General features: G+C 45.6%; 6 protein-coding genes across 6 annotated transcripts; 3 read left to right on the top strand and 3 right to left on the bottom strand.

The window, feature by feature from the left end:
- Nucleotides 1-4,642: 4,642 nt before the first annotated feature.
- PADG_00495 (STE/STE7/MKK protein kinase) lies at nt 4,643-6,394 on the top strand (the record flags this gene model as incomplete). The annotated part of the gene is made up of 5 exons (XM_010757554.1): nt 4,643-4,736; nt 4,810-5,351; nt 5,432-5,723; nt 5,792-6,161; nt 6,265-6,394. 5 exons carry the CDS (start codon nt 4,643-4,645, stop codon nt 6,392-6,394), a joined length of 1,428 nt encoding a protein of 475 aa, XP_010755856.1.
- A 1,480-nt stretch (nt 6,395-7,874) lies between these two features.
- Nucleotides 7,875-9,744, bottom strand: PADG_00494 (uncharacterized protein; the record flags this gene model as incomplete). Its single annotated transcript, XM_010757553.1, has 6 exons — nt 7,875-8,054; nt 8,123-8,260; nt 8,355-8,686; nt 8,796-9,071; nt 9,141-9,292; nt 9,524-9,744. The coding sequence occupies 6 exons, from the start codon at nt 9,742-9,744 to the stop codon at nt 7,875-7,877; spliced, it is 1,299 nt and encodes a 432-aa protein (XP_010755855.1).
- Nucleotides 9,745-10,424: 680 nt separating this feature from the next.
- PADG_00493 (uncharacterized protein) lies at nt 10,425-13,410 on the bottom strand (the record flags this gene model as incomplete). The annotated part of the gene is made up of 3 exons (XM_010757552.1): nt 10,425-11,601; nt 11,662-11,821; nt 11,871-13,410. 3 exons carry the CDS (start codon nt 13,408-13,410, stop codon nt 10,425-10,427), a joined length of 2,877 nt encoding a protein of 958 aa, XP_010755854.1.
- Nucleotides 13,411-13,690: 280 nt separating this feature from the next.
- Nucleotides 13,691-14,266, top strand: PADG_00492 (uncharacterized protein; the record flags this gene model as incomplete). The annotated part of the gene is made up of 3 exons (XM_010757551.1): nt 13,691-13,718; nt 13,845-13,981; nt 14,117-14,266. The coding sequence occupies 3 exons, from the start codon at nt 13,691-13,693 to the stop codon at nt 14,264-14,266; spliced, it is 315 nt and encodes a 104-aa protein (XP_010755853.1).
- Nucleotides 14,267-16,285: 2,019 nt separating this feature from the next.
- PADG_00491 (DNA-binding ATPase) lies at nt 16,286-22,262 on the top strand (the record flags this gene model as incomplete). Its single annotated transcript, XM_010758069.1, has 4 exons — nt 16,286-16,296; nt 16,370-16,387; nt 16,483-21,888; nt 21,959-22,262. 4 exons carry the CDS (start codon nt 16,286-16,288, stop codon nt 22,260-22,262), a joined length of 5,739 nt encoding a protein of 1,912 aa, XP_010756371.1.
- A 1,117-nt stretch (nt 22,263-23,379) lies between these two features.
- On the bottom strand, nt 23,380-25,266 carry PADG_00490 (uncharacterized protein; the record flags this gene model as incomplete). The annotated part of the gene is made up of 2 exons (XM_010758068.1): nt 23,380-25,122; nt 25,210-25,266. 2 exons carry the CDS (start codon nt 25,264-25,266, stop codon nt 23,380-23,382), a joined length of 1,800 nt encoding a protein of 599 aa, XP_010756370.1.
- Between the last annotated feature and the right edge of the window lie 623 nt (nt 25,267-25,889).

Genomic DNA, 25,889 nt, shown 5'->3' with positions numbered 1-25,889 from the left:
AGTATATATATTAAATTAATATTAAAGACTAATTTTATATCTAGTTTTATTCAAACTGAAGTGGTTCTTGGTGGTCTTCATGTCTAGTTATATCATTAGGCAGCTTTCAAAGCAAGTCATCATGTAGCTGAGTTGGAGAGACTCCAAGAACTGGTAGAGATCTTGAAAAGCAATCTGGCTTGATCAAGAAGCTATGGAGACAGCGCACGAAGCCGACCAAGTCCCATTATTCAAGGGCAGTGGATCAGGTCATAAAAGGGTGTCAATTTACAATGGGAAAGGTCTTGCTTTTTGAACATGAACTCAAGCAATCTCTCAGAAGGCAAATGTCTATCAAAAGCGGAAATGTGAAGCTAAAAGGGCCTATATAGCTTTAGAAAGCATTCTAACAGCTGCAAAAGGTAAACTTCATGCTCAGCAAGCTCTTGAAGCAATTACATCAGCTGAATAAGAAGCTGATGAGCAAACCGCAGAAGCAGGCAGCACCACGCTACAGTGACTGAAACCAACTAGGTCACATTAGAACTGCCTATCCATATAGATCAACAAGCTAATTAGTGATTTTAAAATGCAATAACTAAGGATGTTGGTTAAATAATTTCAATTTTCAATGGTCGTCAAAACCACATGGGTCACTCAGTGTTCGGTGGTTGAGTTAAACTACATGAAAGAAGATATTTTACTAACTAATCATCTATCACACATGATATGAACTATATGAATGATGCCTTGGTAGGCATTGAAGGATTTGAGTTTGTCAACAAACAGCTGGATGAAGACGTTGTGAGAATTTTCAACAGGACATAAATAAACAGGTTGCACCTGAGGAGGAGAGAAGAAAGTGAATGTACCAATACAGATATCACCCTTTGCCCAATATGTGGATATTCTATAGGCTGTATGACTGTAGGTGTTGTTCCTTTGTTCGTGATTCTCTTGCCAAATAAATGGATCAATCGAAGTTCCATGCTATGCAAACGGGTTAACCTATGCCGTCGGTGGCAAAGTTATTACCGTCATTCAAGCATGCCAATTCTGATCGCGGCGGGTCCTCCCGTAGCCAAGGCGGCTTGCCATCCGATCCTCCTAAAGTAGGGCCGGCGGGTGGAGCCAGGGCCCAAGCATCCAGCAGCATTTGTGACAAACGATGTTGACGATGGCGTTGGCGGCGAGGGTAGCTTGTTTGTCCAGGCTCTCCACGAGGAATATAAAATTAACCAAAGAAACGTGTATATATATAACTATATCTCAGTACTGGCGGATTATTTAGTTGGGTGCCTACAGACAAGGTTCTGCCTGCCTATAGGAAATAAAATGATCTCGAACGAGGGCCTCTTTGAAAGCTGAGGTTCCGATGGATGTTTAGCTTCTAGGCGTGGAATGCCGGGCCCAACGGCTATAGAAGGCTTGGAAAAGGTTGGTTGGATTTCTCCGATTCCAAGGTTGGTTATTTGTTCTTGATTTTCTTTTTCTTTCTCTCTCTCTTTTTTTTTAACATTTTTTAATTGCTGGTTCACGAGAGATTCTTAGGTACCTTGTTGGGAAAGGGGGGATCATTGGACAAGAACCATGGAACCTTCGAACCTTCAAAGATGCCAGAAAGAGGAATAGGAACATTTTCATATAACGTCCAAACATACAGCTTTGCAGCTTTTTATATAGTTCAATCTCCTCCCTCCGCAAAAGTAACGTGTGATATTGTGCGGGATTTAAAGCAGCATTTCTTGATAACCGCCTGTCTTACTCCATGACCTTATTATGTATGAGATGGTAGAGAAAATAAGTTTAGCCATGATTCATATTCCAGTGTTCATCCATGAAATGTCCGTCATTGTTCCTTGGATAAATTTTGATAAAACTTGTAGGAAGGGTGGGGGAGGGAGTGGAACTAGAAGTTTGAAGAAGAGAGGAACAAAAGAATCGAAAATTAACAAAGTTAAAAGAAGGAGGACTGAGTTCGACTGACTGAAATTTCGCCTACCTGGGCACTGGTAAAGAGCAGGGAAAATAAGTAGCACTTCAATCAGCCCTGGCGGGTCTCGAATATAACTATCACTCTGCAAGGTTGAGCGACTTCCGTAAAACTCCTCAATGGCTGACTGGTTGGTTCAACTTGATTGGCTGTTGGTTTGGTAGCCTTTGTTTTTTTATCTTGTTTGGTTTTCGAAACAGTGGGCAATCATTGTTGATCGTCATTATTTCCCTTTGCGAGGGGTTTATGCGTTCTTTTATATGGCTTGGAGGAAGCGAATGGTAGGAAACGAGGAGGCTTCCTGTTGGTCGACGTGATGTGGAAGCTTCACTGTGACAGGGGTGCATTATTGGAATCTTATCTTATTTTATTTATTTTTTTTTTTTGTTGGGGAGAGGGGGGGTGGAGGGTGTGGGTAGGGGTGGGGGGAACCTATTTCTTTTGAGCAGGTAACTCATCGATCCACATGCTAACTATCCATTGTTCGGGGAATCTTTCAAAAGTGGATGGAAGGAAAGCTGAAGAATGCTCGTCTTTTGACATGGGGTTATAGTTAACTAGATAGAGTAGAGAGCATCACAATCCATCTTTGGCCGCCGGCTACCGGGAGGAAATTTGGCCACTGCGCCCGGTGTGCTTATACTCCGTAGGCAGTGTTTGGATTCAACGAACAGCTCTGCCCTCCAGATAAGAAGACTCCGTGTTCCCAGGGTTATCTCTATCCAGTCATTTAACTAGTTACTGAAGTATGCTGAAGTGTAGTTAGATAATATCCGTTCTGCAGGTATGGCACTGGCACATCTATCCGCTGCTATCTCTTTGATTTCTCTACATGGTATTTCCTCCTCTTCCTATCCGTTGCTCTAACCTTCGTTTCATAATTCTTCTCTGGTTGTTTCTCTCACTCCAACTCTGTGGGACGTGCTCGAACCTACGATCCACCATATGACATAAGGCTACTCCAGGGATGGGGGGCACCATGACACATAGTTGCGTACAAACATACCTAGACCACCCTCATCTGAGAATGGTGTTGTGGAAAGGAAAATAGATTAGCCGCCAACTGGAGAGATGTTTTAATATAAAAAGAAATAGAGAAATTTGAAAAATTTGAGGTTCATAGGATAGTTACAGATGAGTTAGTTGTGAATGCTGTTCCTTGCAGGAATTGCTGGCAAGATATCTAGGGGGACAGACGTGGCCCGCTCGGAGGGGGTTGTCAGTCCTTGGGCGCCTCAGTTATTAGGGTGTGCGAGTGGGCTTAGTGGGCCATGTTTAGTTGGTTGTTCAGCCAGACCCAGACCCAGAACCAGAACCAGACCCCCCAGACCCCGTGACCAGACATACAGACAAAGACAAGGCAAAGGCAAAAAGGCAGGGAATGTTTAGCTTTGTAACTTGCAGGGGATTTTTAAGAACCCTGCTGCTCGGCTGCCTTGCAGCACGCTCCAGTTTATACTCTATTACGGAGGAGATGAGGAGCACAAGCAGGACGTGGGCGACCGCAGTATTATTATTATTATTATTATTATTATTGGACAGAGGAGTCAACTGCCTAGAGGTACTCGGTTTCAACCACACATCATTCACAAGGTAGCGAGGTATCATCATCAGGTCTTCTCACCGACCGCCTCGTTCCTTACTCAGCTCAGCTGTATGGGGCCGTATGGGGCCGTACTAACTAACCACCACCACCACCACCACCACCAACACCATTCCCAACTCCCGTGCCCCGACTTCTCAACTCCCAACTCCCACACCCTCCCAACCTCCCCGCCTTCAACCTCCTGTCCCTCTCGTTTTTCCCTTTTTAGATTCTTTCATCGTATCTCTTTTCCTCGGGCTCTTTGACTCTCTACCGGCTTATGTAAAAATTATTTTCACTCACGTATCTAATAGCTGGGTAAGTTCACTTTCGCTAGTTATCCCCCCCTCCCCACACCCCCCCCCTCTCGCCCCGTCCACCACCACTACGTCCCACACTCATATCCTTGGGGGAGAATCCAGTTCGACGACTTCCCTCCACAAAGGTTGATGCTGGCCCGTTGCCTTGGATCCCTTATTCGACCTGGAACGACCCATCTTCTTCTGACCCTGTGATAATCTTCAGTTTGGAGGCCTAGATTCATACTGACTGACATCACCCTCTACTATCTACTAGGTATATATTATTTCCCCTATACCTCTGACCGGAATCCTCCATTTCGGTCAATCCAAATTTGCTTGCAGCATCGTGCCGTGCATCTGCTTTTTTCTCAGCTCACTTCGTCATATAACCACATCAATACTTTCTGCTGCTTACTAAATATCGAAACCCTCCGATTCCTTCAGAAATGTCATAAATTAGCAAGCAAAGTCTCTTGTAACCCTGACGATATCAGTTATTTCAAGATTGGATTTGCCAGATTTTTCAGCCTTCTCTCCCTTCCCCCGCATCTGTCCGTTCCCAATCTAATCATCGTCCGTGCTCAATACAACATTTTCTCTACCTCGGATATATTTATATCCCTTCCGCCATTGGAGCCTGACGTATACGTTCAACTTTTCGTCTCCCATCTTTGCTATACCTGCCTATCCCAACTTCCGGTTGTCACAACGCTGGATTGTCCTCTGGACGATCACTGGTCCAAAAGGTGCTGCCTGACCCCGGGAAAGGCACCCATGTCCAACATGTCGACTCCGGCTCCCCTTTTGAAAATACCAACTCCGGGTAGCAACCGGAAACAACCACCTCGTCTCACCCTCGGGATCCCACCTTCGCCCAGTATGAAACCTGTGAATTCAAAATGGTCTCGTCTCTGCCCCCGATGCCTCTCAATCCCGACCTGTCCGTCCAGCACCACCCCAACTGAGATTAGCCACTCCTATGGGGAGTAAAGCTACTCCTCAAGAGGCAGGTCCGCTGAACAGTGCACGGCCATCCATCCAGGCTTTTGGATCCTCGTCCGCAATCACAAGTAACAGTGACCACAGCAACCATTCGAGATCGGGAAGCTTCACCACATACGACGGCAGGAACAGTGGGCCCACATCAGCTACATCTTCGAACTACTCCACACTATCTTTTGCTATTGGCTTGAGACAACCCCCTGGCGGAACCCCGGATCCGACTTCCGCTATTAGTTCCGTGTATTCCGATCGAGGGGATGGCGGTTTAACTATGGAAAGGGATAACAACATGAATGGTTTGTTGCCGGATTTGGAGAAACTGAGTTTGGAAAAGGGACGGCCGTTGGACGTAGAGGATTTGGATGATGAAGGTTGGCTGGCCGCTAGCTCACAGAAAAAGATTATTGAACTTGATAGCCTTGGTGAAGGGGCTGGTGGTGCCGTTACCCGTTGCATGTTAAAAGGAGGGAAAACGGTATTTGCTCTAAAGGTTTGTCATGGTTTTCATCTATCTAGTTCAGGCGTTCATCAAGGAACATTGCTAATATTCGCTTTTTAAAATTATTTTAGATTATCACCACAGATCCTAACCCAGACGTCAAGAAACAGATTGTCCGAGAGCTCAATTTCAATAAAGATTGTGCATCGGAGCATATCTGCCGATATTATGGTGCGTTCATGGACAAGTCGACCAGCACCATATCAATTGCCATGGAATTTTGCGAAGGAGGCAGCCTTGATAGCGTCTATAGGGAAGTGAAGAAGCTCGGAGGACGGACGGGAGAGAAGGTCTTGGGCAAGGTAGCGGAAGGCGTATTAAATGGTCTAACCTACCTACATGGACGGAAAATTATCCATCGAGGTAACACTTTTCCAAGGCAAATCTCAAATAGCCTTTTTACTAATTGTTTTTTCTTTTGATTATCACAGATATCAAACCTTCAAACATCCTCCTGTGTCGCAATGGCCAAGTCAAACTTTGTGATTTTGGTGTCAGTGGTGAATTCGGCACAAAGGGAGATGCAAACACTTTTATTGGCACCTCCTACTATATGGCCCCTGAAAGAATAACAGGCCAATCTTACACAATCACATCTGATGTTTGGTCTCTTGGAGTCACACTTTTGGAAGTAGCGCAACACCGTTTCCCGTTCCCTGCAGACGGAACGGAAATGAACCCGCGAGCAGGGCTGATAGACCTCCTAACCTATATTGTACGCCAGCCGATTCCCCAGTTAAAGGACGAGCCTGAAAATGGCATAAAATGGAGTGAAAACTTCAAATACTTTATTGAGTGCTGGTGAGTTTTACCATCCTGTCTTGATTTATACGTTTTAACGGTGATGGGAATCAAAATGCAAAATTTAACATAAAACTAAAACATCTATCGAAATACGATGCAGTTTGGAAAAGGAGCCACCGAGAAGGGCAACGCCCTGGCGAATGTCTGAACATCCGTGGATGCTTGAAATGAAGACTAAGAAGGTCAATATAGCACACTTCTTGAAGCAAGTGTGGGGCTGGCAGGATTGAAAAAAAAAAAAAAAAAAAAAAAAAAAAAAAAAACTCTAAGCGATGCGTCTATAAACAAAACGGTTTTGCTCGAATTTCCACGAAACACAACATAACGGGCTTCTTTGATACACCATTTTCCTTGAACTCGCTAGCACCATTCCTGTTATTAAACCTCCGCCGCAATCCATCATCCTACTACATTACTTGGTTTTCTTCTGAAGATCCTGCCCGTTCTCTCCGAGCCAAGATATATCCCGCTTAATGCGTGATTGGACAACTTCCGTTGGTATCGATTGCCGATTTTATGAGCTCCTTAAAATGACTTCCTACATACCCTATTTCCCCCCCTCCCCTGGAGTTATTGTTGGCTCCTCATCTTTTGTGTTGTGTTTTCTGTGTAATGGAGCTCCCTGATGAATACGAATCTCGCTATATCTATTTCCCTTTACTGAACCACCAAGTTCTTCCCGGCTGATAGGCGCACCTCCCTCTCTGCACTGTCTCCCTATTTGAACCTATCATCTCATCTCATTCCACCTTGATATTTTTGCTTTCACTATTTGAGGCGGAAACCAACCGTCATCAGAGCGCCACAGAAACCCAACATTCGATAAATACTTTTCGAAGAGGGTGGAGTTTTTCTATTTTTTTTTTCTCTTCTTTTTTTCTTTTCAGGAAATATTAACCTCTATGGGGTTTGCTATTTTGTCTTATTTTCACTTCTACTTATCTGTTTCTTCTCATATGTTAGGTTCGAAGTTTAAGGTCCCCTCCGCAACCTGTCTTGATGACCCGTTAATTTTTGGCCGAGTTGTATATTTTATGTTCTTTTTCAATTTCTTTTTCAATATTACGAGTCTGAGATGGGGTATATTGGGTAATGGATGGATGAAAAGATGGCTTACCTTCTCCAGAAGACATGAATACTCTCAAAAAATTTTGGACATGAGGTTTACTCTCAGTCGTCATTTTATAAAATACCCAGCTTCTCCCTGGGTTATGATGAATATAAAAGAATCAAATTTTGGATTAATTGTTTTTGGTGCTTCGTTTTATTTTCTCTCTTTTTTTTGGGAAGAAATATATCAATACAAGTCGCGGTCAAATTACAAACACATGCCCTCGTAGCGGTTATTTTCCATCCCTACTGTCTTTTGTGGGTCCTAGTTGATGCACGCCCTTTTTGATACTATAACAGTCACGTTATCTCCTCAGCAGAAAGAACACAGCTTGATGTGTATAGGTTATCTGATATCGTCTTGGAGTGAAAAACCAGGGAGGTAAGATTATATGTCACCATAATGGTTGAATGAACTAACAGCCACTAGATATCCGGATAGATATATATCCAAATCAACCAATTAATTAATTTATCAAGTCGCCATGTCCGTCAAAAGTACTACGACCTGCAGTTCGAAAGGTCAATTGACTTCGTTCATAGGACCACCCACCGTTTCAACCCATTTAACATTCATCTCCTTACGTTACTCTTAGCCATTTATTTCCAAGCGACCGAAACAAACTTCTCCACATCTTCCATAAACAATTCTGGCAGTTCCCATGCAGCGAAATGCCCTCCCTGGAAAGAGCCGCAGAGAACGCAAATGGTAGCTATGATTAGCCATCCATTAAGAATATGACATGACCAAAACTGCGGCAGGAGGGGGCTTTTATTATTCTAGAAAAAGCAGTGGAGAAGAATTATCGATGTGAAAATCAAATAATGTTAAAAGCATATGTACGTACCTTGTCATGCTCCCTATGAAACACTACATTGCCCAACGAGTATTTTACCCAAGCCGTTGGCGTGGGAACGATCTCCCCGGGAAAGTACGAATAACCAACGGGTTTTGTCAGGTATGGAGTGTTCGTTTTCATGGCCAACTGGAACAACTTGTTAGAACACATAACATGATTAGAATGGGAGCCGTTTCGTTGCCCTGTACAACATAGAGATACTTAGCTCCTCATTACTTACAGTCCGATACTGATAAATCCCCCTCCCCATCGACTCTGTAAACCAATACAAGGTCACAGAACGCAAAATCTCGTCCATAGACAGCGGCACATCTGTCCATGACAGGAGCTTTTCCCCTATCCACCCCAATAATGCGAGCGGGCTGGAACCCAGCACGATTCCGATTGTACTAGGTCTTGTACCGTGCTCCATCGAATATGCTGCTCCTGTTTTCAGGAATTCCGTGCCCCGCTGAAGACCTGCTTGCTCCTTATCAGAAAGCGGGGGTTCAGAGGGGATTCCTTCGGGGGCTGTGGTAAGGGTAGGTGCTATGTAGAAATTTACGTGGATTGCTGGTGTGTATATGGGTAAGTGGTTAGGGGTTTGATGGAGACCATTCATTCGATTTATGCATATTTTTTTCAGGGGGAAAGTTTGAATACGGCAGTTATTGGTATATACCTTTACACGCCTCATGCTCCGTGCTCAAACCTCTCGCCACAAAGCTCCCAAGATCACCTCCCTGGGCCAGATAGCCTGACGGCCCAAATCCAAGATCCAGCATGAGTTGGTTCATGATGTTGGAAACATCAGTACAATTGAAATCGCGGGTTAATGGTGGTGGGGAGGAGAAGGCATAGCCTGGCAACGAGGGGACGATCAAATGATAGGGGAGGGTTTGGGGTGTATATTTCTCCTTCATTAGAGTGAGGAGGGGGAGGAATTCGAGGAAGCTCCCTATTTTTTTTCATTTTGATGATGTTAGTTTTCTAGCAGGATGAAGTGGTTGTCCTTGATTTTATTTACCTGGCCAGCCATGGAATAGAGCGATCGGAACAGCATCGGGCTTGTGAGAGAATAGAGCGACGAAATGCACTTTGGATAGCTCTTTCTTGACAGGCAGATGGACAGTTGCAATAAAGTTGGGGAAGGAGTTGATGTAATCTTCGCTCTTCCGCCTGTGCATATCAATTAATAAATATATATAGGGGCTATAGTGCTATTTTAAATCCAATATCAAAATTCCGGAGTCCATGCTGCGCACCCAAATCTTATGCATCGTACTAACATCCCATTCCTCAACCCTCAAGTGGCATATTAATATAAAAGTAACAAATTCTACCACAGATAGTGCAAATTAATGCCTTTCCGATATGCAAAATCCCCTGAAAAAGAAAACTTAAACCTACCAATCGAACTCCTCCTCCCAAAACCTCTTCGCCTCCATCATCCATTTATGGCTAATTCCAAATCTTCCATCTTCCTGCGTACTCTCGTATGTTGGCATGGGGATCTTCGACAATCTCAGCAGCGTCTTGAACTCTCCAAGCTGCTGCTCTGGGATTTCAATGCGGAATGGTTCCGGGATCTTGACTGCGCTGGACGGGGCGGTGCTGTAGTCTGCTGCCATTTTTGCTTTTTATTTTTTTGTTCTATGATTGGGATTTGCTTCTAGAATCTCTTTTGCTAATGGACCAATTGTAATTGCAATTGGGATGGGATGTGGGTGTTATATAGTTGGATGTCCTGCAATGGTGATGATACTGGGTCGGGATGAGAGAGGGGTTCGCGGTGGTGAAGATTATATTTATGACATTGGTAGGGATAAGTATCAGCCGGAGGAACAGAAGCTGAAGAGACAAAATTAACTGCCTAGGTACCTAGGTAAGAAAAGACCCAGTCGGGCCGGAAATTTTTGTAGAATTCTGGATATTATTGGGATGTTCCATCATTGGTGGGGGAGATGCTCCATGTGGGCTTGTGGCGTGTGTTTTGCTGAGAGAAATCTAAGGGAAAGTTAGTGGTATTAGATTAGAACGGAACTGGTGCATTTGATATGGGGCAAGAAATATCTGGGCGATATCCTATACCTAAACTTGGCTACCCGGGCGCTTTGGCTAAGAAAAGGTGGGTTAATATGATATTATTCCCAGGTAGGTATATGAAGAGCACCTAGACCAAGAGGTAAAATATCAAACAGAATATTAACAAGTTACCATTATGAAACACCTCTGCACTCACATGAGTAACTGCAGAGATAACTAATGAATTTAATATAGGAATCAAAATGCGCATTGCCACATAGCATCACTATCCATCCACATGTGTGTTAGCACTATTATTGTTGTTATTATTATTAACCGGCTGAGCGCCCAGCACCCACCCAAGCCCACTCGCCAACCCCCCCGTCACTATATTACTAACCATATCCCTCTTCCTAACTCGTCCCGCTGTTAACCCCTCACCACCACTCCCGTCTTCCGTCCCAGCAGTATCCATACTGATGCGTCGTGATTCGCTCGAATCACCACCCCCAGCGCTGGCCCCAACACCCTCAACACCACGAAGAGGAAATGCGGTCTTGCTAATTGCCTGAGCCGCGCTTCGTGCCACCTCAAATAACCCCATGGGCGCCTCTTCATATCCTCCTGCCAATCGGGAGGTGCGTTTGGCATTCCCTGTCCGCGACCGTTTAGCTCGTTCTGTTTCCAGAGCATCGAGTTCAGCATCGGATGGGCCGAAGCCACCTGGTACGATCGAGCTGGAGATGTTATCGCCACGTGTGTCCCAGTTTTCGGCTTCTGCGGATTCTCTGGCGCGTAGGGAAGTCATTTCTTCATCGCAGCGGCGCCATACGGTGAGGACTTCGGGGAGGTTCTCAGGAGTGGGAGCAAGGGCTAGTGCTAGCGAAAGGAGCTCCATGCGTTGGGAGAGACGGTGAATTTGGGATCGGAGTGATTTATTTAGTGATTCAGCAATGTTTGGGCGGTATCTACCTGCATTGAATGCGGCACGCCACAATACATCGTCTTTGATTTTCGTAGAGCCTGAATTGACAGACGGTGGGGCTACGTGAGTGTGAACGTATGAATATGCCGTGTCGAAATCATTCGATTCTATGGCTGCGGTGATGGAGAGTGATATTATTCGATGATCTGAGGCTAGATACTCTTCTTCCTGAGACGGCGATGGTCTATTATGGATGGGGTCATCATTGGGTCTTGGTTGAGCGGGGAAGCCCGCGGTAACCAGGTGTCGACCAATTGTAAGCAGATTGTCAAGTTCTGTGTATGCCTTGGGATTTTGTTCGAGAACTTTGCCGATCAAGGAAAGGGGATCATGGTGCACACGGATGCTGACAGGCTGGAATGGGACGCCGTGTTGCAACGTGAGAGAGTAAAACGACAACGAGTGAGTAGCGGCTATCAAAGCTTTGATTTGGCGGAATGATTTAGAATTCGGGAAGCGTGGACCAAACGCCTCAAGCCTTCATATCAATCAGTCAATGATATTCTGGTCAAATATGTTTCACAGGAAGCAGACGTACGTTTCCAAAGCTCGTTTTATCCCGCCCCTGGTTTTGTTTCCATTTGTGGCATTGTCATATGATGCAAATATTGACTCGGTTACTGCAGCCTCAATCTGCTCTGGCGGAAGAGGAGATAAGCTGAGTGATTTTGCATAAAGCTCAACGGCCAAGTCATATTCTGAGATTTGTTAGGACTGGGAGCATCTGTGGCGATTACGATCACTTACGTCTTGCATTTAACATGGCTTTCAGAATATCACCTTCAAGGAGAACTAGAGGAATTCGCCAGAATAACCCATGGCCAGCGCGTGATTTTGCATCGTTTTTCCTAGATTGATCAGAAAGCCCCCAATTTCTCAACCAAAGCAGTTGCAGTCTGATTTTCCGCCAGTCCAGTCCAGTCTTATGGTCCTGATGCAGGGTTCCAAGGACTCTGCGGAATTCCGATAACTGCATTTCATCACTCGCAAGCAAAGAGATATCGGCAGCGGTCCTGCATGAAATCCCGTGACCGAAACCAATTAAAGTGCGAATAGACACGAGAATGGCGTCAATAAAAGAGATTGATTGAGAAGTGGGATATGTGAGAGGATTAAACGGGTCTAGCAGAGCATTTTGGAGGATGGCGCCTCGCGAGATATCAGAGAGGGATGTGAGGTCGAGGTTGAGAGGGTATAGTTCCTTTTCATAGATGTGTAGCACAGAATGACCAGGTATCTCAAGCAGAGATGCAATTCTACACAATATACGGCAGGAACCATCGAGGGTTTCTGACGTCGTTTCCGTAGCAGCATAAATCGCAGCAAGAGCAGCTTGTCCGTAGTTCAAAGCAAGCTCAGTTTCTTCATCAGATAGAACGGACTCTCCATGGTCACTATATCCACCCAAATCCATATCCTGTGGACCTGACCATTGCTCAACAGCTTCAACAGCTAAGGGGAAATCCCGTATACTTGTCGAAAGTAGCCACTCGTTCACATCTTGCCATCCACTAGTCCTGGACCCTCTTGAAGAATTCTGATTATCAAATATCCCAATCGACCCTGAATGCTCGAGATGGTTGAGTCTCCGCCTTTTCGACCTGGCATGCCCGTACATCCAGGACCCAACCAATCCTCTCAAGTCTCTTCCCACATCTCCTCCCTTATCACATCTATCGGTTTTCGACAATAAAATATTGACGGCACTTTCCGAATCTAGGGACTGTATTATTTCCAATGACAACGAGACATCATTTTCACAATGGTATTCGTAATTGAATCGGACAAGGGGTAGTGCAGTCGATATCACCCATGTTTGAAGGTACGTCGATGTAGGAATGAACGGTTCAAGAAGTTCAATAATAAACGGCTGTAATCCGGACTCAGAGTCTATTCTGTGAGCTCGATGGAGAAGAAATTGAACTAGCGAGCTGCACGACTCATCTGTGGACTGCCTGGGGTATCGAAGGGGTAGGAGATGTAGCCGTTGGACCTGCTTCCTCGCTGCAGTTTTAGACAACTCCCGAACTGAAGCGGTGTCAATATCATCATCTGTTTCAGCTGGTTTGGATGAAGATCCGTTGGCCAGGCTCTGAATAACAGGGATATACCGGCATGGCTCTGTGCTTTCAGGCAGGAAGGTTAATATGATACGGAAGAAAATATCTTCTCTGGGAGAGGCATGGAAGTAGGATTGTATACGTGGCAATGCGGACACATCGCCGGTAATGCAGAGCTCGACGGCAAGGAGGATAAGATGGGCATCGGATAATTCTGAGAGAGCCATTATGATCGTACTCTTCTTCTCATGGTTGATGTGAGCATTTCAAGGTGTTTGTTAGTGTTGCGCAATAGATTAGAACTAATACGTTGGTGTCGATGTGGACATGGCTCCAACTATGAAGTTGGATGTGGGGGGAGCTTGGACCAATCGGGACTCGTGGTTGCAACAGTTGAACCAACTCCATTCCAAGAAAGAGCCTCAACTCCAAGTCTCCATTAATCTCACTCTCCAGCAACCAATCGGCCACCCTCTCCGCGATTGATAGTTTGATTGACACTTCACAATGGCATCAGGCTATGGCCTTAATGGCGGTATGTATTCTGTCTTCGTCGTTCAATTTCAGCTTAACTCCCCTCAGTTCTAATAACAAATCCAGCTCTCCTCCCAGTTTTTGTAGCCGACCTTTTTAACTGACGTCTCCCATCCATTTTTCATAGGCCCGTCGCGCTGCTTTCCTTTCTGGCAAGAACTCCTAGGTTGCTACGTGGTTAATGCGGGGGATGGTGAGGCCGGAAAGAAGAAATGTGTCCCAGCATTGGAAGACTACTACGAGTGTTTGCATCATAGAAAGGAGGTACGGGTGTCTCGCAGCTACTCCTACTGGGGGTTATATATATATATCCTTGTGTATACCACGTGTTTAACCTGCACATGGGGAGTTGGGAGATTTTGGCACAACAGAACTGATCCTTGGGAAATACCCTTCTAGATTGCGCGAATGCGGGCGATGCAACAGGCATACCGAAAGGCGGAAGCGTCACATCCTAGAGAGAATGCGCCAAAGGCGGAACAAATCAGTTCGTTAGGATTACTGGGCAAGGATGAAGAATCCAAGGCGATACTGGCGGCGACCCGATGATCCTTATTTTGAGGAGAGAACACATAGTCATGACATGGATGGGGTGACGATTTTGTTACTGGTTTTACACACGCTGCCTTGGTTCCCAATTGCGGCTTTGCTTTCCTCATTGGTTCCCCTCCCGGAATTTATAATAAACGTATATACGGAAGATTGTACAGAAATTCAGAAATTCAGAATATTAGCTTTATTATCGACCTAAAGAAATTGTTTATACAGGAGCTTCACCCGCCTATTTCAGTTGCAGCTTAGGAGGTGGCAGGATAATTTTCAGTGATCTTTTGCTGCTGCATCTTTTTGATATCGCCGATTATTTCTCTGCGTGGTATTTATGGATGCATTTGGCGGCTTGTCGCACCTCCTCTTGAGTTACAGACACGGGATCTATGGATATCCGTGTTGGGGAGTCATTCCATCGCATGAAGATTGTTCCTCGCTGTGTATTTTGTTGCGATAAAACGGTCTATTTCCTCGTTAACCTGGATGGGAAGCTATAATTTTGTGATAATTTGTGTCTTGCCATGGGAGAATCATCCCATCTGTCCATCTACGTTCTAGAAACTTCTGGATAAATGCTGGAGGAATAAGTATTTCTCGTGAAGAATTATTTTGTCTGCGAAAAACAAAGGACCGCCACAAATATCATCGACTAACAGCATCGATTATAAAATAGTGGAAAGCGGGCAAGAGGTTTTCGGTTCTACAGGAACCGAAACATGAACAACGACGTTAACTTAATCCCTTCTTCCCATTTTTGGGTTGGTTCCGATAATTAAATATCGAATCATTTCACGAGTCGATGGATGGGGAGATTCTTATCTCAGGCTTGGAAGAAGAAGACATGAGATTGAAGATATTGACAAGATCTTGTCGATGAGGTTAGCGTCTAGTGTTCGCTGCTCTGTTACACAAAGTTCCTCGCTGGTGCAAGATGTGCGACACTAGGAGCATCCATCAATGTTAATTTGCTAAAATCATGGCATATCAATTCAGCCAAGGCGGGCTACCGTGCCTGGGTTTGAACCCTCCCAGGGCTGTAAAAGAGGACAGATATGGAGCAGCAAAGTGATTGCTTGCGGAGATAATCATATGGATACAGTAAATGATCATGGGAACTCTGCAACATAAAGAACTAGAAGTGTTAGTTACCGGTGTGAGTTGTGAGAAAACAAATTTCTCTCTTCAATAGTGAGAGGGTAACTAATCACTATCTGAACCGCCATGTGCCCCGAGTGACCAGCCTTTTACTAGTGTTGCGGACAGATATCATATGATTGTGGAGGCCCAACATCGCGATAAAGCAAGCAAAGAGCTTCCCGAGGAAGATGAAGCCAAAATCAGATAGTTGTCCAAAGAACCTCAATCTTCTCCCTTCCTCCTGCGGACTGACCAAGTTGGTCACGGGCTCTGCGAGGTTGAGACCCGTGATCGTCAACCCGCCCAGAAGGGATTAGGGAAGACATCACGTGCCAATCAGAGCATCTGTCCGGGACTAGAATGCGCTAGGTCCAAATAAGCCAATTTAGCGAGGTGCAAAACATGGGTAGTCGCGCTGGACAGAGGGCTGTCCCAATGATATAAACAGCCTGCACGACCTTCGACAAATTTTCTTGATCCAGCACCCAGGCCCTACGCAATACAGTCACTCCGCCGTTGCATCGTCATTTTTTTCTTACTAAAACAACTCCTTATTTTTTGCTGCTCCACCTTCTCTTCGATGCATGATCTTCTTTTATTTCGTTTTATTTTATTTCCCCAACAATAGAAGCAATGTTGCGGACCTCATAGAGACATCGCTATATTAATCATAGTATTAATTTTAACGTGTTATGATGGGTATTTTGATGGGTTGGCCCCAACTTGCTCCTTCTGCTACAGCTACAACTGCAACTACTCAAGCTTGCTTTGGACTCTTATTAATTTGACCACGGCTTACTAACCTGCACCGCGCGGGACTAACTCATTTAAACTATTGCATTTCCTTTTTGCCTTCGCCGGGTTCTTGTCCTGTGACCTGCCATGGCGTCCAGGTGTGTTTCCGCCAATCGCATCGCTTCTTTTCCCCTCATTCCCCGCTTCTACTAATAATCTGTTTGAGTTTAGGCTTGATCGACTAGTCACGTGAGTATATCTACATTTCCACTCTACGCTATTCCCATTGTAGACTAGATCATATAATTTTGGAAACTAACCAACCCAACCCGACCCGACAACAGCCTCCTTGAAACAGGAAGTACTCCCATTATCAGAAACACTGCCGCTCAACAGCTCGCAGATGTTCAGAAACAACATCCAGATGAGTTGTTCAACCTTTTAGGTCGCATTCTACCGTATCTGCGGTCCCGGTCATGGGATACCAGGACTGCAGCTGCCAAGGCAATAGGCGGCGTTGTTGGGTACGCTGAGCAGTTCGACCCCAACGCTGATGACCCCTCACCGTCCACAGAGGATGGTGATGTTTCTCCAACTATCAAGAAAGAGGAGAACCGCGAAGTAGCAGAGAATGCTGCTTCCGAAGACCTTCTCGACTTAGAGTCTTTTGATCTTAGCTCAATTCTGAAGTATGGACACAAGCTCCTGGGCAGCGCCGGAAAAGAATATGAATATTCTCTGGCCGAATTGGATGCGACCTCGAGGCTTCAGCATCAGAAAAAGACATTAGCCTCCCGTCTGGGTCTTGGGGGGGAGTATATCGAGGATGACTTGGTGAACGAGGCTGATTTCGTTACCAACTCACAGAGCAAGAGTTCTGGTCCTAAACTTCAGATCCCTCTGCCATCTCTTTCTCGCAAAAATAGTTCAACTAGTAATTCTCCTCACCCAGTGGCTTCCCCTCATGACCCTTCGCCAGCTACTCCTTCCAATGGTGACGATCAAGGTCTCAGCAAACGCCAACTGAACCAGTTGAAGCGAAAGAATAAGCAAAATGCTAAAATGGGAACTAACAAGATTCGAGTGGTTGATCTGGCCGTCCGGAAGAATTCTGATATGCTTCCAAGACCCACTGCTTCCACTCCACAAGCAATTAAAAACGAGGAAAGTGGCAATGAAAGCAATAGTGATAAAAAACTCGACTATTTTTCGCTGGAGAGAACTGAGCCAGACGATGACAGTAAAATCGTATCAGAATTCAAAGGACCTGTGATCCCTGAAAAGCCGGTCATTCAGACTGATGCTGAAGAAGCTGGTTTGGAGTGGCCTTATGAACGCATGTGTGAATTTCTGATGGTTGATCTCTTTGATCCTAGCTGGGAGATCCGCCATGGCGCTGCTATGGGTCTTCGGGAAGTCATTCGCGTTCAGGGAGCCGGAGCTGGGAGGGTACGTGGTAAATCGAGACGCCAGAACGATATGCTTAATCATCGGTGGTTGAACGACCTGGCTTGTCGGCTACTTTGTGTCTTTTTACTAGATCGTTTTGGCGACTACATTTCGGATAATGTAGTTGCTCCTATTCGTGAAACTGTCGGCCAGACCTTGGCTGCTTTTTTATTACATTTACCCCCGAAGTCTCTAGCTTCTGTGTATCGCATCTTGTATAGAATGATCATGCAAAATGATATTGGCCTCGCCAGTCCTATTTGGGAAGTATGCCATGGTGGTATGATCGGACTTAAGTACTTGGTTGCTGTCCGGAATGATGTTCTTTTAAAAGAACCGGAAATTCTCGATGGGGTCATCGCCGCGGTAATGAAGGGACTGGGAGATTACGATGACGATGTCCGTGCGGTTAGTGCGGCTACACTAGTACCGATCGCAGAGGATTTTGTGAACCTTCGACCTGGCTCGCTAAACTCACTGATCAACATCGTGTGGGAGTGTCTGTCTAATCTCCAAGATGATCTCAGTGCCAGTACGGGATCTGTAATGGATCTGCTTGCGAAACTCTGCACATTCCCGCAAGTCCTTGAAGCGATGAAAACCAACGCAGCGCACGATTCCGAATCTTCATTTGGAAACCTTGTCCCGAGACTCTTCCCATTCCTACGACATACTATCACAAGCGTACGATCTGCTGTACTTCGAGCTTTACTTACGTTTTTGAAACTTGAAAGCGAGGGGCAAAACGCATGGGCTGACGGAAAAGCAATGAGGCTAATTTTCCAAAACCTCCTGGTTGAGCGTAATGAGGGCGTGCTAAAGTTGTCTCTTCAAGTGTGGTTTGAGTTGCTCCATGCACTAGAGAGTCGTGGCCTATTCAAGACTGATAACGGTCTTCTACCTTCGTTGCAACCCCTCATCTCGTTAACTATGAGCCCATTTGGTGTCCCACGATACCCAATTCCTATGGATGTTTCTATATTTATCCGCCCGTCTGGTTTACCTTTCACCTCCGCTGGCATTACTCCAAGGAAGCCCTCGCCAACCACTCCCGTGGAACTACCTGCGAAGGGCCGAAAACGGAAATCTGATAAAAGGGACGCCACCGCTGTTTTCACTCACAATGTGGATGGACATATGTTACAAGGAGACATTGATCTAGTCGGCGTGGAAACAGTTATTCGATCGAAAATTTACGCAGCAACGGCTTTGGGTCGCTTCTTGTCTACTTGGGACAACAATAACCGCTCAAACCTGTGGGACACTATCTTGCCTTGTTTAAATTGGCCTGGTTCAACTTCGCAATTGGTGGCTGCTATGGTGGTTGTGGAGTACGCCAAAATCCAGGGTCCCGGAACAAGATATGCTTCGACATTGTCACAATGGCTAAACCCTATTATCGAAAATGATAGGCCTTCGTGGTATAGTGACATAGCGAGCTATCTGCATATTGCGCGCGCACAATGCCATTCGCTTCTCAACGCCTTTAGAGAGCATGCACATGTTACACAAATTTCAATTCCCATGCTTGCAGTCGTTGTTCAGGGCGACCAGGATGCTGGTCCAAGTGCCTTTTCAATCGCGGATGCTGAGAAGGTCCTTGGCCCGGATTTTGAAAAACTCAAAAAGAGCCTTTCTCCAGCACAGCGGATGACTGCGCTACAGGTTCTAAATGATTCCCGAGCTAGCGCATTGACGGCTGTTGAAGATGCTAAGGAAGTTAAAGACCAACGTGATATGCGCATTCGAGCTGCGGCTGCCAGTGCACTGGTTGCTCTTCATGACATACCCAAGAAGCCAAGTCAGATCATTAAGGCAATGATGGACAGTGTTAGGAAGGAGGAAAATGTGGAATTGCAGCAAAGATCCGCTTCAGCTGTTGCGTCTCTCGTTCAGTATTACACCGGGGCCTCCAAACGTGGTCCTGTAGACAAGGTGATTGGGAATCTTGTCAAGTTTTGCTGTGTTGATACTTCGGAGACGCCCGAGTTCCATCACAACGCTAGCCTGGAAACGGCAATTCTGTCCCTTCGCAAGGAAGAGGATAAGAAGGACCCTGTTGACGCTGCCAGGTTTGAGAAGGAAACCCGTGAAGCTAGGATCATGCGACGAGGTGCCAAGGAAGCTTTGGAACAATTAGCGAGCAGGTTCGGCGCAGAGTTACTGGATAAGGTTCCCAACCTTGCCAGCCTTATTGAGAATCCATTACGGCGGGCTCTCACAGGTGATCTTCCTCCTGATATTAAGGATCCCGACAACGAAACTGGCCAAGAAGTTGTTGATGGATTGTCAACTCTACGGGCGCTGGTTCCTAAATTCCATCCTGGCATTTACCCCTGGATTATCAACCTTATGCCTATCATCGCTAAATCCCTGCAATGCGAACTGTCCGTTATACGTTATGCTGCTGCTAAATGTTTTGCGACAGTATGCAGTGTCATCAACGTCGAGGGAATGACAATGCTTGTGGATGAGGTGTTGCCCAACATTAACAATGCATTGGATGTCCATTGTCGGCAGGGAGTTATAGAGTGTATCTACCATTTGATACACGTCATGGAAGACAATATCCTGCCTTACGTTATTTTCCTTATCGTTCCTGTCCTTGGACGAATGAGCGATTCCGACAATGATGTAAGACTTCTTGCTACCACTGCTTTTGCAACATTGGTCAAACTTGTTCCTTTGGAGGCTGGCATTCCAGATCCTCCAGGATTATCTGAAAAGCTATTGAAAGGCAGGGATCGGGAACGGAAATTCATGGCCCAAATGCTGGACGTGCACAAGATCGAATCCTTCGAGATTCCTGTTGCGATAAAGGCAGAGCTCCGTTCATATCAGCAAGAAGGTGTCAATTGGTTAGCTTTCCTTAATCGATACCATCTCCACGGTATCCTCTGTGATGACATGGGTCTCGGAAAGACACTTCAGACTCTTTGTATAGTGGCTAGTGATCACCACATGAGAGCGGAAGAATTTGCGCGCACGGGTGCTCCTGAAGCGAAAAGGTTACCGTCATTGATCATTTGTCCACCTACTTTATCCGGACATTGGCAGCAGGAAATAAAACAGTATGCTCCTTTTTTGTCTTGCCTAGCATATGTAGGCCCGCCTGCCGAACGGGCAAGACTCCGAGGTTCCCTCGACTCGGTGGACATCGTCATTACATCTTATGATATTTGCAGAAATGACAACGACACTTTCAGGCCTCTAAATTGGAACTACTGTGTTTTGGACGAGGGGCATCTGATTAAGAATCCCAAGGCGAAGATTACGCGTGCTGTTAAATGTCTAAAGAGTAACCATCGTTTGATATTATCGGGTACTCCAATTCAGAACAACGTTTTGGAGCTTTGGTCGCTCTTCGACTTTTTAATGCCTGGTTTCCTTGGGACTGAAAAAGTTTTTCTCGACCGTTTTGCGAAACCCATTGCTGCCAGTCGGTTTAGCAAGTCTTCTTCCAAAGAGCAGGAAGCTGGAGCCCTGGCTATCGAAGCGCTACATAAACAAGTACTGCCATTCCTCCTGCGACGATTGAAAGAGGAAGTGTTGAACGATCTACCACCAAAGATTCTCCAGAATTATTACTGTGACCTTAGCGACCTCCAGCGAAAGTTGTTCGAAGATTTCACTAAGAAGGAACAGAAAGATATCGCCAAGATAGTCGGAAGCACTGATAAGGAGGCGAAACAGCACATCTTCCAGGCCCTACAATATATGCGTCGTCTTTGCAATTCTCCTGCCCTCGTTGTTAAAGAAAACCACAAGAGGTACAACGAAATCCAAAAGTTGCTCGAGGCCAAAAATTCCCATATTCGTGATGTGGCGCACGCACCGAAATTGTCTGCCCTCCGCGATTTACTCGTTGACTGTGGCATTGGGGTCGATCCATCCACCGAGGGAGAACTGGACACGGGAGCCAACTATGTTAGTCCGCATCGTGCCCTTGTTTTCTGCCAGATGAAGGAGATGCTAGATATCGTGCAGAACGACGTGTTTAAGAAGCTGCTTCCTTCAGTGCAATACCTTCGTCTAGACGGTAGCGTGGAGGCAGCCAAGCGACAAAACATCGTGAACCAGTTCAACACTGATCCCAGTTACGATGTGCTTCTCCTCACGACTAGCGTTGGTGGTCTCGGTCTCAATCTTACAGGCGCTGATACCGTCATTTTCGTCGAACACGACTGGAATCCGCAGAAGGATATCCAGGCCATGGACCGTGCGCATCGCATTGGACAGAAGAAGGTCGTCAATGTCTACCGGTTGATTACGAGAGGGACTTTGGAAGAGAAGATATTGAAGTGAGTCTCCATTTATTAACCACCTGACATTAAAATTATTATACATCCTAACCTACCACACTATAAACAGTCTTCAACGTTTCAAGATCGACGTCGCCTCAACTGTCGTAAATCAACAAAACGCCGGCCTCAGTACCATGGACACAGACCAACTGCTCGATCTCTTCAACCTTGGCGAAACGGCTGAGGGAGCTGAAATGCACGGCCAGGATGGCGGTGTGGGTGGTAATGAGATTGATATGGTCGATATAGATGGCGAGGTCAAGGAGAAAGGGAAGAAGGGCTGGCTTGATGACCTTGGTGAGCTGTGGGATGACAGACAGTACCAAGAGGAATACAATCTTGATTCTTTCTTGGCGACTATGAAGGTTTAGGCGGGAGCTTAGAAGTTGGGGAGCTATGGAAGGATATTGCTTTGTCTTTACTTTTTTACGTAGCAGGTGTGGTTTTCGTGTGATGTCATTTACTTTCTGTGATTGCTATTGTAACCTGCGGTTTCTTTGCTGGCGAATGGGGCAATTTGAGCATCTGGCGTTGGTATGTTTGGCGTTATATTTTGTGCTTTTATATCAGCCATCCGATATTGAAAAGTATCGGAGGAAAAATAAGATGGAAATGCTAACTGGCGGTTGATACGGGTTTTCTTGCTTCTTTGATTACAAGGGGATAGAAGAGTTGGTGTTGGTTGGTAACTCCAGTTTTCCCCCCTTCTGCCTCATATTTTAAATGGTTTCTGTTTTCCTTTCATATATTCCTCTTTTCAAATGATGTATTTCATTAGCGTCAGTTACCACTGTTTATGGAGAGTAAAATGTATCAATAGGTATTCCTTTTTCTTTCTTCAGTTTACCTGTCTTCTGAATCCTTAGGGACCTCAAGTTCGAAATCCATTTCCACCATGCCTCCATGATCTATTCTGTTGTTATCATGAAAAACACTACAGCAGAATCACCCTCAGGACAGAAGCTGCAAAGAGGGACACGATGACAATCAAGCTTGAAATACAAGGAGAATCCTTTTCCAGGAAGCCACGTAAGCATATGGAGTGAGCAATTTGTCTGAAAATAAATGGTTTGAAGCTATTCCGTTTCATCGAAGTTTGGATTGTATATTTTGAAAATTTTATTGAGAAAATTAGAGTTAAAAATTACAGCTCCATAGTGTGTCAGCTAGAAAGAATAATCAGTCGAGAGGAATACGAATATTTAAGATCTTCACATACATACACTGCAACGCCAAGTTGGTAAAAAGAAGGAAAGGAGAGAAGTTCTGCAAACGAATCTGATACCCTAACATCCATTCAGCCCTCCCAAAACCAATCCACAAAACCAACAGTTTCAAAGATGCAAAAGACCTACCAATACCATAAATAAAACATGAAAACATGAAAAAAAAAATTGGTTTGCTGCATACTGCACACTAGAAGCTCCTAATTATTAAAACAGGGAGGAGAAATGAAGAGGAAAGGAAAATATGACCGTAACTTTAGTGCTAGCGGCGCACCTTCGGCTTCGACAGCATATTTAGGCGGCTCATGCTCAACACACCCTTACTTTTCTGCGTCGACCGACGGGGAGTGCTAATTCCCGGTGTCCCGTGCTGCACCGGACGGCTCTTGATAGAGCTTGGAGTGTGAATCTTTGTGGCAACGGTAGGGTTAGGTTTCATTCTCTTCAGGCTCCGCTCATCTCCTGTCGAGTCTTCCGGAGCTTTGTTTTCAACATCGTCGTCATCGGGTTCGCGGTGGCGCTTTTTGTTTATGATACCATGGGGAATAACTGCATCGGCCGGGAAAGCGGGTTGAGGATAGTCGACCTCGAACGAAGCCACAGTTCTGATTGTAGGAGTTGTTATATTTCCAAAAATGGCTTTCTCAGCTTTTCTGTCGTGTGGAGGCGTTGTAACTGGAAGGGTTGGATAGGAAATCGTCCCTGTTCCTGTTGGCTTATCAGGTAGATTTTTGATAGATGTTGGAGAAAAGTCCTGGAATACGTGGCGTAGCTTCGTACTGGCTGAAAATTCGACATGTTTCTTTGCCGTGGGTACCTCAGGTATGTCGAAAATTTTACTAGGCGGAGCGACATGGGTTCCTGAGGCAATTTTAACAAGGTCTGTTGAGAACAGGGGTTGTCGTCGTCGGAGAATCGACTTGAGGTTTGTAAGACTTGGTAGTTTAGTTTTAAATTTTGGATTGAACTCTGTTTGAGGAGTTCGCGGGGCAACAATCGACCTGGTTGAAGGGGAATGAGGAATGCTGCTAAAGTTTTTGGCTGTGTTGGGGTGTTTCACGCTGGAAGCACGGACAACGGTGGGTTTTATTGGGGTGATCACGGTTTGCAGATCGAGTTTCGCAAGCATTGGCTCTGGTTTGCTTTCACAACGATAATCCTTGGAAAGATATGTACGGGAAGTGGCGCTTCCAGGGTTGGATGTTTTCGAGCGCTTGACAGAATCAGCTGCCAGGAACTTTGCAGAAGATGAGGTGGCTGTAATAGGTTTCGCCGGAGATGAAGTATCATCAAGGCAAGCCTTAGATCTAGTCCTCTTGAGAGACTTAGCTGGTGGAGGTTGAATTCTATCTGGACGTGCCCTAAAAGCCGAAGGGTGCCCGGCAATGGAATCCATTTTTTTAAACTCCACCATGTGAGCATTGCTGAAACGTCCGACTATCCCTTTAGCCTTTGCGATATTCCTCTCGCCAAACATTTGTTCAGCTTCCGCATCTTTGCGTCTCTGAGCATTCTGTTCAATTATCATTTGTGCTTTGATCCTTGACGCGTCTTCCCGGATGTTCTCCATTAATTTCTTGGCTTCCTCACTGAGTTGTGAATCCTCGCAGGAGAACTGTAGACCAAAGCTTGGAGAATCTAGTGGGTCTGTCAGTGACAATCTGGATTTGGTTGGAGTTGCGGTCACCGCGTCTGAAGGATATTTGGAAATATTCTGGATGGGTTTAAACCCAAGACGGAGACCCAAGTCGGGTTGCTTTGAGATGATTTGGTGCACTTTGCTGGGATGCATTTCTTCGAGTCCTGGTTTCAAGTCCCCCGTGGTGTTTGGTGTTTTCACAAGAGACTTCGAATGAGACTCTGAAACTGGTGTAGTGGAGGTGGGATGATTCTGCGGGCTTGCGAGGATGATACGAGGATTTGGAGGAGAGCGAAGGTCTGAGGTTTCATCGCGTTCGGACACAGAGATTAGGTTTGCAGAAGGCCAAGGGGCTTTGTTTTGGGGCTGGAACGTGTCTTGTATTAATAGTCTTACATTCAAATACCTGCAAGAGCTAGTTATCAACAAATGCGTGCCAGGTTTCCAACTCACCTCGGTTGCAGGAGTCATCGACCTGAGACGAGCAGACCGGCGCACAGGAGTCGCCATGGTGGCAGAGGGAGATAGCTATCCAATGACTTTGAGGATGAAGGCAAAACGCGCCTAATACGGGGTTTCAAAAGCTCAAAAGAAACAAAGCTGGATGGATAGAGAGATATGCAGCGATAAGAGAGATGGTGGTAGTGGTCGTGGTTGTGGATGCGGATGGGATGTCCGATAAGAGAGAGTAAACAAAAAAACGGCCGCTTTTCCTAATCGGGTAAAAGTGACCTCATTCTAAGATTGAGCTCCCAAACACTAGCAACACACTCAACGTTATTGTTACTTCTCTGGAGTCTGGAAGTCTGGAGTCTACTCTCAGCGCCAGGGCTATATTCCATTACAGACAGAAACATTAACAATTTCTCCAAAGACAGCGCTTGCTGGCACTCTGTAGCTAATGTATGTATGTATGTACATCGCGTTCTGAAGCCTTGAGTCATTGGACCCTAGCAATGGATAGTTAGTGCGACGATAGGGAAACAGGGGTGATATGGAACTATATCCCCGAAAGTATTCAACTTCTTCACGTAACCAACTTCTCCAGATGCAAGCCCTATGCAAAAAGAACAGAATTGCGCCTGGAACAGAAAATGATGGAGATTCTCTTATGGCGCTTATGGCGTTTAAAG

The sequence above is a fragment of the Paracoccidioides brasiliensis genome, assembly GCF_000150735.1.
Source record: "Paracoccidioides brasiliensis Pb18 unplaced genomic scaffold supercont2.1, whole genome shotgun sequence".
In the NCBI taxonomy this organism is placed as follows: Eukaryota; Fungi; Ascomycota; class Eurotiomycetes; order Onygenales; family Ajellomycetaceae; genus Paracoccidioides; species Paracoccidioides brasiliensis.
This window is presented reverse-complemented; position numbering and strand designations above follow the sequence as displayed.